The sequence below is a fragment of the Oncorhynchus gorbuscha genome, linkage group LG16, assembly GCF_021184085.1.
Source record: "Oncorhynchus gorbuscha isolate QuinsamMale2020 ecotype Even-year linkage group LG16, OgorEven_v1.0, whole genome shotgun sequence".
NCBI lineage: Eukaryota > Metazoa > Chordata > Actinopteri > Salmoniformes > Salmonidae > Oncorhynchus > Oncorhynchus gorbuscha.
Genome location: NC_060188.1, coordinates 59,593,691 through 59,611,698, shown reverse-complemented (window position 1 = coordinate 59,611,698; position 18,008 = coordinate 59,593,691). Strand labels below are relative to the sequence as shown.

At 40.7% G+C, this 18,008-nt stretch overlaps 1 protein-coding gene across 5 annotated transcripts in view; it reads left to right on the top strand.

Annotated features, from left to right (window-relative positions):
• Window positions 1-454: 454 nt before the first annotated feature.
• Window positions 455-18,008, top strand: part of LOC124000837 (homeobox protein cut-like 1) — a 266,011-nt gene continuing 248,457 nt past the window's right edge. For all 5 annotated transcript variants that reach the window (XM_046307490.1, XM_046307488.1, XM_046307489.1 and 2 more), the window contains exon 1: window positions 455-566. In XM_046307490.1, coding sequence (XP_046163446.1) covers window positions 504-566 — 63 coding nt within the window. In that variant the 5' untranslated portion in view covers window positions 455-503. The remainder of the gene's footprint in view (window positions 567-18,008) is intronic.

Sequence of the window (18,008 nt, the reverse complement as noted above, 5' to 3'; positions counted from 1 at the left end):
TGACTTAAATGTAAATGTAAATTAGGCTACAGAAAGAAGAGCATAAATAATAGGCTACATGTAAAACAAGAGTAGGCTATGCTACATTTCTCATGCATAGCCTAATCTAATGGATAGTAGCCTATTTGAAATAGCAATATTGGCAATCACATGTCGAAAAGCGAATAAAATCAGTCACATGTCGAAAAGCGAATAAAATCATTCCAAAACACACACTCGACAACAAATCTTTCAGCATTGTTCACGATCTACATGGAAAATCCATCCCATGTTTTAGCTGTTAAAGAAATTGCCAACTCCCGTTCAATAATTCTATTCTGTGGCCCTATTCAATATCACAGGTTCATGTTCAATAACTCCATTCCACGCCCATGTTCAATAAGCGATGTCCCTGTTCAATTGCTCCGCTCCGTGTTTTGCGCGCGCTCCCCCTCCTTTCTACTGAACTCCAGCCCCTCGCTCTCTCTGTATCAGCCTCTCACTCCGTCTCAATATGTCTCAAGATGGCGGCCAATGCGGGATCGATGTTTCAATATTGGAAGCGCTTTGATTTACAGCAGCTGCAGGTCAGCCTTTTTCCTTAAAGTTTCTCTGCTTTCTTGAAGCCTTATGCGTGGCAAACCGTTGTCGAGTTGTGGCTTCGCTCTTGAGCCCCTCTTTGCCGGTGTTTGTGGCCGCTTTTGGAGCTCTCTTCTCCCATTGATTAAAGCGGCTCTCTCGTTGATCGGAAATTGATCCTCTTTGTTCAATTCCCATCGATCAGACATCATGGCCGCGGGGAAGCGGTCACTATGGCAATTCCGGGAGCAAAGGCGATTCCACTCTCATGGAAGACTATTCTAGTTCAAAACTGGAAACTTAACACATTTGAGAGGATGTACTTGATGTTCTTGATGCGTTTTGTTTGAACAATTTGGTTAAAGAAAATAAGTGCATTGGTTGTCTCGAGCTCTCGTGGGTGGCGCTGTGGTGCTGAAACGAGATGGGTGCAGAAGAGTTAGGTGACTTATGTTATCTGTTTTACACTGGGAAATATTGCGTTTGAATAAGAAATATACAAAATGTTATGACCGCATACATTTCATAATAGCTGTTTGTAGTTATTATTTTCGAGAAAAGCTTATCGCGAAGCATCGTGCTCTTTTTTTTTAGGGAAGTGTTTTGCCTGCATCTAGGCAACTCGGTAGCTATTTTAATAACAAAAACAGTTTGATGTCTAGTTTGTCGTGGTTGTGTTAATCTGTAGAAAAAAATGTGTTTTGATATACAGGCCAGCGAAAGTGTGATTTTTACTCTTTTGTGCGTAGCCATGGGCTGTAGACATGGATATTCTCACCCAAGTTCAAGTTTGCGTTATTTCAATCTGTAATAGTTTACCATTAACTAAATAACCAAGTTGTATGTTTTATTTCGTTTGAATTGTGCGCTCAATAGATTTTAAATGCATTATGAGTGCTCGAGCCACTTTTGCTTCCATAAAATGTCTATCTGCTTTATAATTTATAGTTCTGTATGAGCATATACTGCAGTTTAAATTGAGCACGTATAGGCCTACCCAAATTTGATAAATCGCTTATTTTATTTTGATTTCAACAGGTTAAAGTTATCTAAGACTGACATTTGAATTTACTGTTGACTAATCGACAGCACCAACTTGGGAGTGTAATTTTTTGCATATTAGGCAAACGTGATTGGTTAATCAATAGGCCTATAGAATGAAGGTGTTATTGAATAGTCCCAATGAATGTGATTCGCTTTCATGAGGGTTACACTCATTGTGAAGGCTATTTGTTACATTTAAACAAACTACTACCAATCGCAACATACGTATTTATGTAGCCTATATAGTCTAGTTAATCCTTTAAAATCAATATTTGTTTACTTTTTCTCTTTGGCTTTTATTCTGATTGGTACATTTCAATGAACCTAGTTGCCTACTAAAAGCCGACTCAACTCCGATTTCGTGGATGTGTCGTTTTTGCATGTATTTTACAGCCTACAAATGTAGACTAATGATTCTCAAATTAAAAGGGGGTGTAATATCGATTCAGGTGGCCGAGGCTACTATCAAAGGAATGTTTGAAATGTACACGTCACTGAGTCTCACGGGTTTTTGCACATCATGTCAGGAGGGGGAATGAGACAATGCGTGCCCTTTTCAATGGACAATATTTCCATCCCAAGATTAGAATGAAGTCTATTTAAAAGGTTCCGAAAATATTTTGTTATTCATCCGTATGCCGTTTATTTTCGACCATTGTTTTCCATGCTACGGAGTGTATGCCATGGTCTTCTGCGGCCAGGGAACAGGTTGATCTCAATCACAGGGGTGTGTTTTCTCAGCTATTTTGCCCCGTGCGACATGTACCGTTGCCTCTTGAAATCATTGTATTTTTGAAAAGACAATGTGGGTGTATTTGACGGAAGACTCCTACTGTTCTTTCCCTATCTGAATTTGTTCACTCTATTTTGCGTCCAACTGGTTCAGGGATTTTCTGGAGGAATGTAACCTAGGCTCTCGATCTGAAAAAAATAAATTGTAGAAGGAAAATAGCCTTACGGTTTTATGACTGATTTATGATTCTCACGCGAGGTGTGCTTTTGGCGCCACGAATATAATGCCTCGTATTGTACCCACTGTAGCCAACCCCCGATAATTGAGAGTTGCACATAGGCTCTTATTGTGTCTTTATTTAAATAGTTAAAGCGTTCTGCTTCACATTCTGTCTAGCAATAAAGTCAACATTGATTACATTTCATTTTGAAATGGTCATTAAGTTCAAATGACTTTATGGCCACAGTTATCTACACTGAACAAAAAATATAAACAACATGAGTGAGCATTTCTCCTTTGCCAAGATAATCCAGCCACCTGACAGGTGTGGCATATCAAGAAGCTGATTAAACAGCATGATCATTACACAGGTGTACCTTGTGCTGGGGGACAATAAAAGCCCACTTTAAAATGTGCAGTTTTGTCACACAACACTTGTGCAGGGGACAATACGGCTCCCAAGTGGCGCAGCAGTTTAAGGCACTGCGTCACTACAGACCCTGGTTTTTGTTCAGTGTAAATCAAATGGAATTTGTAATAGGTCTACCTTATCTAAGCATATTAATGCTACATGCAACAATTTCATTGATTTTACTGAGATGCATTTCATGAGGAAATGCATTCATTAAGCCCTAATCTATAGATTTCACATAATACAGTTATGCATTTGTTGATCGAAGATACCTTACGAAAAAATGGGCCTCAGGATCTCATCACAGTATTTTTGTGCTTTCAAATTGCAATCGATAAAATGCAATTGTGTTCATTGTCCATAGCTTATGCCTTCCCATACCATAACCCCACCACCACGGGGCACTCTGTTCACAACAGCAAACCACTCGCCCACACAACGCCATACATGTGGTCTGCGGTTGTGAGGCTGGTTGAACGTACTGCCAAATTCTCTAAAATTACTTTGCAGGCGGCTTATAGTAGAGAAATTAACATTGCATTCTCTGGGAACAGCCGTGGACATTCCTGCAGTCAGCATATCAATTACACGTTCCCTCAACTTGAGACACCTGTGGCCTTATTGCTTAATTATACCAATGGCATTGTTGAATATTCGTTTGATTGGCTTGAAGGGTTTTCTAGAGCGTGCATTATTTCCTTATAATGCACGGTATATTTGCACAGTAGAATTCAATGGCTATAGTGTTGTTTTGTCTCTAGTCGTGATGTGTGTTTTATCCTATATTTATATGTTATTTATTAAAAAATGTATATAATTTAATCCCAGCCCCCGTCCCCGCAGGTCTTTTGCCTTCTGGTAGGCCGTCATTGTAAATAGGAATTTGTTCTTGCCTAGTTATTTAAAAAAATATATAGTTCATTATTACATGTTATATGTTTGAGCTGCATTTGAAAGCAAAAGTCTAATTGAAAACGTTATTGGCATTGTTGAATTAGATTTTCTTAACAGCAAGGTAGGACTGATGGTTTGGTTAGCTGAACTAGCAAGTCTGTTTGTTTGGTTATAGCAACTACTGTCGCTATCTAGCAAACTTGCAATCCACTTCAGTGGATGTTGTACACATTTCTAGCTGCAAATGAACACATCTAGGGGTAAATGTGCTAAATTATACCCATGGTCTAAACGGGATAGTTACCTCGGGGCTCTATTCGTTCTCTGGAAAATAATGCAACTTTGTGGAAGGGTAGTTCCACTCTGCTAGCTTGTCATTCATTATTTTCCAGATCGCATTGCCCTTCATTGATTATCTCTTACTAATTGGAATGTCAAAACCAGTTAATACGATTCTGAAATGACACATCTTAAGAAATGTATTCTCAAGTACAGTTGTAATTTGTAATTTGTAATGCACACATGACTGTAAGTCGCTTTGGATAAAAGCGTCTGCTAAATGGCATATATTATTCTCTATATAGTTTATATCTTAAGTAATACATTCCGTTAGATACATCTTGCATTATTTAGGTTAATTTTGTTAAAATCTCATACTGAATATTTTGTGGGGTATTTTTTATGTTTAGAAAGAGTGAAGCATTAATCTAGTCAGAAACCTTAACTACTATTATCAATCATTCTAAACAAAATGCTTCTTCATCTTTTATTTAACCTTTATTTAGCTAGGCAAGTCAGTTAAGAACAAATTCTTATTTACAATGACGGTCTACCCCGGCCAAACCCGGGCTGGGCCAATTGTGCAGCGCCCTTTTTATTTTATTTGACCTTTATTTAACCAGGTAAGCTAGTTGAGAACAAGTTCTCATTTGCAACTGCGACCTGGCCAAGATAAAGCATAGCAGTTCGACACGTACAACAACACAGAGTCACACATGGAATGAACAAAACATAAAGTCAATAATACAGTAGAAAAAAATAAAACAAAGTCTATATACAGTGATTGCAAATTAGGTCAAATATGGGAGTTATGGCAATAAATAGTCCATGGTGGCGAAGTAATTACAATATGGCAATTAAACACTGGAATGGTAGATGTGCAAAAGATGGATGTGCAAGTAGAGATACTGTGGTGCAAAAGGAGCAAAATAAATAAATATAGTATGGGGATGAGGTAGATAGATGGGCTGTATACAGATTGGGCTATGAACAGGTGCAGTGATCTGTGAGCTGCTCTGACAGCTGGTTCTTAAAGCTAGTGAGGGAGATGGGAATCTCCAGCTTCAGTGATTTTTGCAGTTCATTCCAGTCAGTGGCAGCAGAGAACTGGAAGGAAAGGCGACCAAAGGAGGAATTGGCTTTGGGGGTGAACAGTGAGATATACCTGCTGGAGCGTGTGCTACAACTGGGTGCTGCTATGGTGACCAGCAAGCTGAGATAGGGCGGGGCTTTACCTAGCAGAGTCTTGTAGATAACCTGTAGCCAGTGGGTTTGGCAACGAGTATGAAGCGAGGGCCAGTCAACGAGAGTGTATAGGTCGCAGTGGTGAGTAGTGTATGGGGCTTTGGTGGCAAAACGGATGGCACTGTGATAGGCTACATCCAGTTTGCTGAGTAGAGTGTTGGAGGCTATTTTATAGATGACATCGCCGAAGTCAAGGATCTGTAGGATGGTCAGTTTTACGAGGGTATGTTTGGCAGCATGAGTGAAGGATGCTTTGTTGCGAAATAGGAAGCCGATTCTAGATTAAATTGTTGATTGGAGATGCTTAATGTGAGTCTGGAAGAAGAGTTTACAGTCTATATATATGCCATTTAGGAGATGCTTTTATCCAAAGCGACTTACAGTCATGTGTGCATACATTCTACGTATGGGTGTCTAGTCAGACACCTAGGTAGTTGTAGTTATCCACATATTCTAAGTCAGAGCCGTCCTGAGTAGTGATGCTGGATGGGCGGGCTGGTGCGGGCAATGATCGGTTGAATAGCATGCATTTAGTTTTATTTGAGTTTAAGAGCAGTTGGAGGCCACGGAAGGAGAGTTGTATGGCATTGAAGCTCATCTGGAGGTTAGTTAACACAGTGTCCAAAGAGGGGTATACAGAATGGTGTCGTCTGCGTAGAGGTGGATCAGAGAATCACCAGCAGCAAGAGCGACATCATTGATGTATACAGAGAAGAGAGTCGGCCTGAGAATTGAACCCTGTGGCCCCCCCCCCATAGAGACTGCCAGAGGTCCGGACAACAGGCCCTCCGATTTGACACACTGAGCTCTATGGGACTCCCAATCACGGCCTGATGTGATACAGGCTGGATTCGAACCAGGGACTCTAGTGATGCCTCTTGCACTGAGATGCAGTGTCTTAGACCGCTGCGCCACTCAGAACTGCTGCGCTTCCCAGAACATCAGACATGTTAACTACACATGTCTACCAATGGTATCCATTTAATGAGTGTGCATTGACTCTTGACAGCCATACATAGTTGTCGCATAAAGTATGCGTCATGTAGGGTTATGTTAAGAGCCCAGCAATAATCATGTTAAGACCCATCCAATGATATTAGTCAAGACAGCTGCTCAGCAGAGAGGAGCGAGGCGATGGCCTGTCTGGAGGATTCAGACCCGACAGCAGGGTGGACTCAAGATTTCACCTCTATTATTGATGACAACTTATTTAATTTGCTGCAGTATTGCCACCGGTGAGTCTTTCTGACAGGGTATGCTCGGGCTTGTCAGGCACTGCGGTATGGCCTTTTCATCACCAGCGGCCACAGCCTCTTTTAATTGGACTCTCAGAATAAGGAGTTGCTAGTGATACCACATGTACATGTTACAAGTAATAAACCAGTATATTGTTTCTGTTTTTATGGCCTTCTCAAATTGGTGCATTCCAAATGGGAAAGACATTAAGCTTCAAGACAAACCTTAAATGGCTCGGCAGAAATAGGATTTCTGTCTCTGAGCCACTATCCCAAACAAGGCAACTGCTGCTTTCCACTCAGTGATCACCTGGGAAGCACAACAGATAATGTAAATCCAAGATGTTGTAGTAGGCCCAATGGTGATACCACCAGACATTCTAAAGCAGTTTATTTCCAACTGGAATGTAAGCTTATGTCTACAGCTTGTCAGTGTTACAGGCATTGAATGAGTTACAAGGATCAAGATGAATGTTTCTTCACAAGCTGTACGGGTACGTTCATGCAATCCTGTCTGAAAGACCACCTACATCAATCAGCGTTTTCCAAACTAGGGATCGCAACCCCATGTGGGGTCGGCTGATTTGAAAATGGGGTCGTGAGGAAAAAGTAAAAAATAAAATAAAAAAACACTGCTTGGTTTATAGAACCTGGGTCAGTAACCTCCGGTAGCCGCTAGATGCGGTGGTGATAAACAGAGCGATTCTGTTTTCTTCCTACTTTTGAACAGTTTAAGCTACAAAATATTATGACCCCATCACCATCACTGAAAGATAAGACTCAGGAACATGTATATGTCTTCTGTTTCCCTTTGAATGCCATCACACACATGACCAGTTATAACAGAGTGGAGACTAGACACTAAATCAGAATGGGGGGGAAAGAACATCGATGTTCTTTTCTACACATAATATCATACGTATTTGACTGATCTTCTGAACTTCCCAATGTCTTTGTGATGCATTTGTCACGTTAAACATTGGCCGTTGATTACATATCTCTTTTGACATGCCGGGGTGACTTTTTTTTAATCACAAAGGGGTTGTGGGTCAAAAAAGTTTGGGAACCCCTGACCTACATATTAGGGCTGGGAATTTCAAGGGACCCTCCCTCGCAGCTACAAACTGCATAGTTTTTTGGGGACTCAATGCTCAAACTCAGTTAAAGTGGAACCAATCCATCGACAAATGCTACTCCCACTTCAGTATCATTATCCTCATGTCCTGGATATTTTTCTAAGGCCATTCAACAAATGAACAGGGAGACTACAGTTTATGCACACTACAAATAGTGCATGTGCAAAGATCAGAGTTGGGGGCTAAAGAATTTGAAGGAAATTAACACACACACAACCCCTACAAGCCCGTCTCTCAGGTGTGGTGACTTTCAATATTTCCCCGCTCATCTCAGACAGACAGCCCACGGGAGCTTGCCCTTTGAAGCTTGGAATAAAAGGGTTTTCTTGTCAGGCATTTTTTGGGACATGCTCCTACGCTGCTTACAGTAGGCAGCTCAGTGTGAAACTTTGAAATGGCACCATTACAGGGCTGCCTTTTGAAGTTGAAAGGACGCCCACAGTTTCCTATTCAGGCCCTTGCTCTCCTGATTAAGTTTGATTTGGCTGTTTACATTCTTTGTGGGCCAAAATGTGCCAATCCCATTTCTCATGTGAGCCCTCAGACAGGGCCTCCTCAGAAAGCCTGCTCTCCTCTCCGTGTCCGATTGTCAGTTTGTTCTTCATTAGCCACTTTGTTCACAATCCTCCCCATGAATGAACAAATGGTGTTTATCTAATCTATATTATTATTTTCCATGGCTTTTATCTGCCAAATGTTGCAAATTTGTTTTTGATATAGTGTTTTATTGAAATGATCCATCTGAGGCGTGTGTCGTAAAATCTGTCATTATAGCATGTTTAATGTTTTACAGTTTTTCCACTGAACATTGCTTTGAACTTAAATTTCTGATGTGGAAAATGTAAACATTTTCAGGTTATTATTTTCCCAGAATTAATTCAGGTTTTAAACTATTAACACCTTTAAGGCAGACTGTAACATCTTTTGTGAATGAGCTTTATTATGTATATTGGGCCTACATTAAATTATAGTGAGAGCATTGTTGGAGTGTCTGGTTTGCAGTAGCTAGCTAAGTGTTTGTTACCGTACAGAGACGTTTGGTTTACTTGAGAGAAGAAGCTTGTCTGGTACAGTTCTCTTGCCCATAGACCAGCCTCTGAGCTCATTTTTCCACCTCTCCACATAGACATCCATTCCCATATAGGTTCTCAGCCATTTCAAAGGGTCCCGTGGCGTTGGGCGGCCCCTCAGCATACCACCTGTGTTGATTCCATGTGGTTGGAAGGTGTCCAACTGTAGGTGAGATGCTGTGTTTTGAGGTATTCGGGCCTGTGTGTGGTCCTGCATTTTACACGTCAACATATGGAGATTAGTGAAGGAAGCAATGTCGCCCATGACCGCGCCATGGAGATTTGAGCTCCCCTGCGCCCTAAACTTGTGCTGGCCTGCCGTTGGCTGTAAACATATCCGTTTGATATTTACGATGTGGCAGACACAGGCTGGCTTTGGCTCCCCTGTGTTATTTTTAACCCTCTGTTGCCACAGAATTGCCAATTACATGGGTGCGTCTTGAGATATGCACCACTGCCAATAATTTGATGGAAGGATTCTTTTCTCTGTGCTCTTCAACATAGACTAGAGTATTGACCTAGGTCTTGATTTAAAGATGCCTTGAAGCCACACAAGAAAGATCCATTCTTAAATATTATGTTCGAGTTTCTATGAAGTTGTTTAATCTAAGTCAAAGTGAGAGCCTTATGCTCTCTGGTCCCTTAGGTCACATGTTTGTACAGCAGGATTTTAGATACACAGGCACCTGAGTATGAATCATCCATGCTGAAACAGGCAAATTCCTGACTAGCTCTGCCACATGTCAGTGAAAAAGCAGGAGCCTGCACTCAGGACTAAATTTAGAAAACTCCTTAATGTAGAAATTAAAGGAGAACTGTGCCTCAGCGCTCTGCTACCCCTCAACCCCCCCACCACACACTCCCGTCCCCTGTCGATTCCCCTGTCAGATCCACACCACTTCAAACCCCAACAAGCTTGTAAACAAGGCACAAAACAAGACAGACATTTGCATGTCCCCATCCAAATTTAGCCCAAGCGTCTTTGACTTTCCTTTTTTTTTGCCCTGGGAGTTCATAATTGCAAAGGAATACTTTATATTTATACGTTTCCACATAGCATTTGGGACCTGCAGTATTTTTTTGACCAAATTCTTTCCGAGGCAACAAGGTTCTGTCCCGATCAGCCTCGGGACTCGACCCCCCCCCCCCCAGTGTTCCCAGTTGTCTTCAGCAGTGCTGAATGCTCACAGCTGGAACTCCTTGTCTCCCTGCACAGTTAAATGCTGTAAGACTTACTCGGCGTAACTTATGTTCAGTATCTTTTTATCTCTCTTTTGTGGAAGAAGACTAGTCAGACATGCCTGTAAAAGCTCAGAAGAAATCCCATCGTTTGTGGTCATATTTATGATGCAGTGTAAATCATTTAAAAAATAATGTTCTTGAAATATGGAACACAACTGGATTAACAAATCAATTGAAATGTACCCCTTGCCTGGTAATATTTTTTTGTTCTGTAGCGAGCTGTGTTCAGCTGTGAGTGGTTTATCTCCACTGTCTGACAAATAGGTCCAGACCAATGATTTATGCACTAAATGACTGTCAGGGGGTGCTGTTTTTAAGCCACTGCGCCTTGATCATGGCACTACCCCACCATAGTAAAAAATATATTGGAAGCTATAGAAATGCATTTATTAATGTCTACATTTTGATTTTGCTACATTCTGATTTTGCCACGTTTATTCTATTACATACATCTTAATGCATACCCTTAAATGGAATTGTGAGATATACCTAAAAAATGTAGAATATAAAAATATATTTTTTAAATTCTGTAGTATAATTTTTTCAAAGTACTGTTACTTTCCTCACTACAACAAAAAATACTACATTTACAATCTACATTTGTCCTCAAAACATGTAGACAGACACTCTTATCCAGGGTTTATACAGTGCCTTGCGAAAGTATTCGGCCCCCTTGAACTTTGCGACGTTTTGCCACATTTCAGGCTTCAAACATAAAGATATAAAACTGTATTTTTTTGTGAAGAATCAACAAGTAGGACACAATCATGAAGTGGAACGACATTTATTGGATATTTCAAACTTTTTTAACAAATCAAAAACTGAAAAATTGGGAGTGCAAAATTATTCAGCCCCTTTACTTTCAGTGCAGCAAACTCTCTCCAGAAGTTCAGTGAGAATCTCTGAATGATCCAATGTTGACCTAAATGACTAATGATGATAAATACAATCCACCTGTGTGTAATCAAGTCTCCGTATAAATGCACCTGCACTGTGATAATCTCAGAGGTCCGTTAACCTGTTAGTCCTACCCACACCGTATTCGGTAGCGTAATCATAGCCTCAAGCTCATTACCATAACGCAACGTTAGCGATTTCTAAAAATCGCAAATGAAATGAAATAAATATGCCTATCCTCAAGCTTATCCTTTTCTTAACAATCCTGTCGTCTCAGATTTTCAAAATATGCTTTAGAACCAGAGAAAATCAATAATTTGTGTAAGAGTGGTGATAGCTAGCTTAGCATTTAGCGTTAGCATTTAGCACGCAACATATTCACAAAAACCAGCAAAGGGATCAAATAAAATAATTTACCTTTGAAGAACTTCAGATGTTTCAATGAGGAGACTCTCAGTTACATAGCAGATCCAGTTTTCCTGAAAGATGCTTGTGTAGGACACAACGTTCCGTTTTGTTACTATGCATTTGGCTACCGAAACTAACCGAAAATTCAGTCACCTACACGTCAAACTTTTTTCCGAATGAACTCCATAATATCGACTGAAACATGGAAAACGTTGTTTGAATCCATCCTCAAGGTGTTTTGTCATATATCTCTTCATTGAAATGCCATTCCTGGAAGCCTGCATTGTTCTCAGATTCGGATGGAAAAATACTGGTACCTGACTTTTGCGCACCAATTTCCACACAGACACCGTGCGGGACCCCTGGTAAATGTAGTCTCTTATGGTCAATCTTCCAATGATATGCCTACAAATACGTCACAATGCTGCAGACACCTTGGGGAAACGATAGGAAGTGTCCGTTCATTCCTGTCGCATTCACAGCCATATAAGGCGATCATGGAAAACGTGCCATCAGAAATCCTGTTGATTTCCTGGTCACTCAAACATCTTGGTTTTGCCTGTAGGTTTTGTTCTAAGGCACTCACAGTGAAAATCTTTGCAGTTCTGGAAACGTCAGAGTGTCTTCTTTCCAAAACTATCAATTCCAAGCATAGTCAAGCATCTTTTCGTGACAAAATATTGCGCTAAAAACGGGCACGTCTTTTTATCCAAAAATGAAATACTGCCCCTATAGGACTAACCGGTTAAAAGCGCAGAGAGCATCATGAAGAACAAGGAAGACACCAGGCAGGTCCGAGATACTGTTGTGAAGAAGTTTAAAGCCGGATTTGGATACAAAAATATTTCCCAAGCTTTAAACATCCCAAGGAGCACTGTGCAAGCGATAATATTGAAATGGAAGGAGTATCAGACCACTGCAAATCTACCAAGAACTGGCCGTCCTTCTAAACTTTCAGCTCATACAAGGAGAAGACTGATCAGAGATGCAGCCAAGAGGCCCATGATCACTCTGGATGAACTGCAGAGATCTACAGCTGAGGTGGGAGACTCTGTCCATAGGACAACAATCAGTTGTATATTGCACAAATCTGGCCTTTATGGAAGAGTGGCAAGAAGAAAGCCATTTCTTAAAAGATATCCACAAAAAAGTGTCGTTTAAAGTTTGCCACAAGCCACCTGGGAGACACACCAAACATGTGGAAGAATGTGCTCTGGTCAGATGAAACCAAAATGTAACTTTTTGGCAACAATACAAAACGTTATGTTTGGCGTAAAAGCAACACCCTGAACACACCATCCCCACTGTCAAACATGGTGGTGGCAGCATCATGGTTTGGGCCTGCTTTTCTTCAGCAGGGACAGGGAAGTTGGTTAAAATTGATGGGAAGATGGATGGAGCCAAATACAGGACCATTCTGGAAGAAAAACCTGATGGAGTCTGCAAAAGACCTGAGACTGGGACGGAGATTTGTCTTCCAACAAGACAATGATCCAAAGCATAAAGTAAAATCTACAATGGAATGGTTAAAAAATAAACATATCCAGGTGTTAGAATGGCCAAGTCAAAGTCCAGACCTGAATCCAATCGAGAATCTGTGGAAAGAACTGAAAACTGCTGTTCACTTGTTGTTGATTCTTCACAAAACAAAAAAATACAGTTTTATATCTTTATGTTTGAAGCCTGAAATGTGGCAAAAGGTCGCAAAGTTCAAGGGGGCCGAATACTTTCACAAGGCACTGTATACATTTTACATTTGAGCAATTTAGCAGACACACTTATCACGTCACGCGTTGAATGCGGAAAGATGGAGAGCTCAGTTTGTTGTTTTGAAAGTCTCTGAAAAAGTGTTCTATTGAATACGTTTGGTTACTAGCTACTTTTTTAAAAATTTGGATCGTGCGACGCAGTTAGACTCAGTTGCTGTTACTGCTATATCTCCAGGGATCCTGCTAACCAAAAGTCTGCTTGGCGTAGCAGCTGGGCTAGCTGCTAAGCTATCAAGCTATCAAGCTAGCAACGTTTCCTTGACAGCTTGAACACAGTTCGTGAGCGTTTAGCCCTTGAGGTGGAGCAAGCCCACAGGTCTGGTAAACATGTAACCAGCCTAGGTGACAGACCCAAGCCAATAGTGGTGAAGTTCTATCTACTATCTTTGTCTCATCGCTACAACTCCCGTACGGGCTCAGGAGAGACGGAGGTTGAAAGTCATGCGTCCTCCGATACACAACCCAACCAAGCCGCACTGCTTCTTAACACAGCGCGCATCCAACCCGGAAGCCAGCCGCACCAATGTGTTGGAGGAAACACCGTGCACCTGGCAACCTTGGTTAGCGTGCACTGCGCCCGGCCCGCCACAGGAGTCGCTGATGCGCGATGAGACAAGGATATCCCTACCGGCCAAACCCTCCCTAACCCGGACGACGCTAGGCCAATTGTGTGTTGCCCCACGGACCTCCCGGTCGCGGCCGGTTACGACAGAGCCTGGGCGTGAACCCAGTGTCTGGTGGCACAGCTGGCGCTGACTGCAGCGCCCTTAACCACTGCACCACCCGGGAGGCCTGGGCCCAGGCAGCTTTGACCTTGAGTTTGTTTATTTGCGTCTTATAGCGAATGACATTCTGGGATTAGGGAAGTTTCTCTTGTCAAACATTAAAAAACCATGGCTACCATCATAAAAATGTAGCTGTTGTTAGCTTTGCTGACATGCATCTCTTTTCTAAACAATATTACATTTCTCCCTTGTGCTCACCTGAATGTGGTACATTGTAAACAGGTCTGGCTGTTAGGTCGCTAACTTATGTTTTCTTTTCACCGAAACCTGTTATTTAGACTGGTTTATGGAATGAGTTTAGCTGTGGCTGTGTTCTGTGTGATGTTTGGATGATGATGTGTGTCTGTATCATTTATTGAGGAATAAAGTTGTAAAGACCAATATTTTCCATCAGTACAAAATATTGTTTCGATGCTTTTCGGACAATAAATCAAGTCAAACTTTATTTGTCACATGCGCCGAATACAACAAGTGTAAACCTTACTGTGAAATGCATACTTACAAGCCCTTAACCAACAGTGCAGTTCAAGAAAGAGTTAAGAAAATATTTACCAAATAAACTAAAGTCAAAATAATAAAATAACAGGGCTATTATACAGGGGGTACCGGTACCGAGTCAATGTGTGAGGTACAGGTTAGTCGAGGTAATTTGTACATGTAGCTAGGGTGTGAAGTGTCTATGCATAGATAATAAACAGCGAGTAGCAGCAATGCTGTTTAGATGCGTTTGTTGCGTCATACGTTCTGTTGATACTGTTCCAATCACATATTTGTGACGGTACGCTGCAGGGACCAGTCAACAATGATCACTAATATGTGATCGTACACGTCGAAGGGTTGAGGACACGATGGCTGTTCTGCAGAGAGCCAAGAACTTGAGAGGAACTAACATTTTCCTCAACAAGGACATCTCTGAAGCTGTGCAATCTGCCAGAGAGCATAGGAACAATGCTTACATCTGCTACGACAGGCTCAGTGTCCACCCTCCTTCCCAAAAGCCTGGGAGAAATGAGAGAGACGAGCTTCAGGGTCAGTAGCTTCAGCCCAACATTACACACTTACGCTTGTATTTTGTCTCCATATTATAAGCTACGCGGAAAGTGCTAAGAATAGCCCATATTAGTATATGTAGACTTAGCAAGTTATTGATTTCATTAACCTTATTTCTAACAATGGAAGGGATTCATATATTGGCCATCTCTGAAACTCACTTAGATAATTATTTTGATACAGCAGTGGTAATACAGGGATATAACTGCAGAAAAGACAGGAATGTTTATGGGGGAGGTTTTTGCTGTATATGTTCAGAGCCATATTCCTGTAAAGCTTAGATATCATGTCTTCACTAATGCTGCAGAGCTTTGCTCCAAAGCATTATCAGATTCCATTGGCTGTAGTGACCATAACATTGTGGCAATAACAACAAGCAAAGCCAGTGCGCCAAAGGTTGGTCCTAAAGTAATTCATATATTATTTTGTTGAAGATGTAAAATGTTGGTCTGTGGAGGAAGTGAATCCAGATGCAGCACTGGAAGTATTTGTAAAATGTATTCATTCCAATTCTTTACAAGAATGTACCTGTTTAGAAACGGTGAACAGTTTGAGCCCCCTGGGTTAATGATGAATTAAAAAATGTAATGCTTCAAATACATTTAGCAAAAGAGGTGGCAAACAAGTCCGACTGCTCAGCTGATTGATTGACATACTTTAAATTGAGAAATGTTGTGACTAAAATTAAGAAAAATAAATTAGGTTACCAAACAAAGATAAAATACATAAACACAGTGGGAAAAATACTTTGGAGTACCTTTTATTTGTAATTTTTCTTTTATTTAACTAGGCAAGTTAAGAACAAATTCTTATTTACAATGATGGCCAACCAAAAGGCAAAAGGCCTCCTGAGGGGACAGGGGTTGGGATTAAAAAATTAATTAAGTGATATCATGGACAGAACTCGACTCAATTCATTATCATTAATTGAAGTTGATGGGTCATTTATAACACAACCTTTCGATATTGCCAATCATTTCATGACTATTTCACTAGTAAATTGGAAAAAGTCAGTGAAATGACATTGAACAATGAACCATTTGTATTTTTGTATGAAATATCTAATAATGAAAGAGAAGGATTGCACTTTTGAATTGGGTCAAATTAGTGTGGGAGAGGTGGAAAAACTATTGTTATCCATCAATAGTGACAAGCCACCAGGTACAGGGCCTTGGAGGTATTCACACCCCTCAACTTTTTGCACATTCTGTTGTTTCACATCTTGAATTTAAAATGTATGAAGTGTAGAATTGTTTTGTCACTGGCGTACACATAATGCCCCAAATGAATGAATATCATATTTGATGTTTTCTCTCAATGATTGATTGTACTGTAACACAATGATTGATTGTGGGTGTCATGACACATATTTATACTTGTTGTGACATATATTGTCTAATTTTTTGGTCTGGTTCTGACCCACAAACCCACACAAAACATTCCATTACACCATAGTCTGCGTGTCAACAGTGTGTTTATGTTATATTTTATTTATTTATTGACCATATTATCATGGTAATTACACACACATTGATGTCAGACATGCACCTACCCCAATGCTCTGTTTGCTGATGAATGCAAGGAGCAGATTTCAGGAGCAGGACAAGCCCCCTTCTTTTTGACTGATGACTGATAGGCATATCATGTACATGCCCTTATATCTGTCTTATATGATTATGATGATCATAATGCTTCTTGACAGTGTCATAAAGTTCTGTAAACTTTTATGACTTTATGACATGGTTAAGACCCCGTCATACACTGGGTGTCAAGTAAATTGTTACCGATTGTACAATGTACACACATGATTTCAGTTTGTGTGTGATATGTTTATTTTGACATTTATAAAGAAACTTAACAATGGAAACGCTGCCATGTTGATCTAAGCTTTTCTGTTGGAATATCACATTAGTGCTCCGACTTTCGGCTGTTACAGATGCACCTCCCCCAAATTTACTCCTGGACTTTCGTCTACAGTCGGTTGCTTTCGCCTTACCACTCAAATGTGCCCATCCAAGTCAAGAACTATGTGGGACACTGGGCTGAAGGGAGTTGTGGTTTTCATTTAAGCACATTTTTAACCGAGTTCAGTGTAAAAAACAAACAAAATGTAATTAACTACAATGACCATAATCTATTGTGCCTGCTTTTCCCAGCTTGAACAGAGACTGATCAGAGGAAGAGGCGAAGCAAAAGGTTTCACTCTCACCAAAATCTGTCCAAAATAAGCCCAATGCATTTCTACGGCCTTATTTTGGACCTAAGCTTGTTGACTGCCTTCCCGCCTTTGGGACAACGATTCCCATTGTTAGGGTGGAGACATGAGCATCTTGTCATTATATACAGATCTCTGGAAGGGTACACTTTTATGCCTGCTACGTTAGATACATACAGACCGCATAGACCACATGAGAGAGGAAAGTACACAACACAACGTCGAGAGGGACAGAGCCAGGTCGTGAAAGTATGCCTTATCTACTTTGAAGAACTAGTAAAGTGATTGAGTCAGACAGCTCTGCAGCATACTTAGGCAGGCTAGCTAAATAGGAAGACTAAAGACAGTACAGTATTGGGAGAACATCTAGATACAGTGCCTTTGGAAAGTAGTCAGACCCCTTGACTTTTTCCACATTTTGTTACATTAGTCTTTTTCTAAAATGGATTACATAAAACAATTGTTCATCAGTCTACACACAATACCCCAAAATTACAAAGCGAAAAAAGGTTTTTAGTATTTGTTGAAAATGTATTAAAAATATACAACCGATACCTTATTTACCTAAGTATTCACACCCTTTCCTATGAGACACGAAATTGAGCTCAGGTACATGCTTTTTCCATTGATCATCCTTGAGATGTTTCTACAACTAGATTGGAGTCCACCTGTGGTGAGTTCAATTGATTGGACATGATTTGGAAAGGCGCACATCTTTCTATATAAGGTCCCACAGTTGACAGTGCATGTCAGTGCAAAGACCAAGCAATGAGGTCAAAGGAATTGTCTGTAGAACTCCAAGACAGGATTGTGTTGA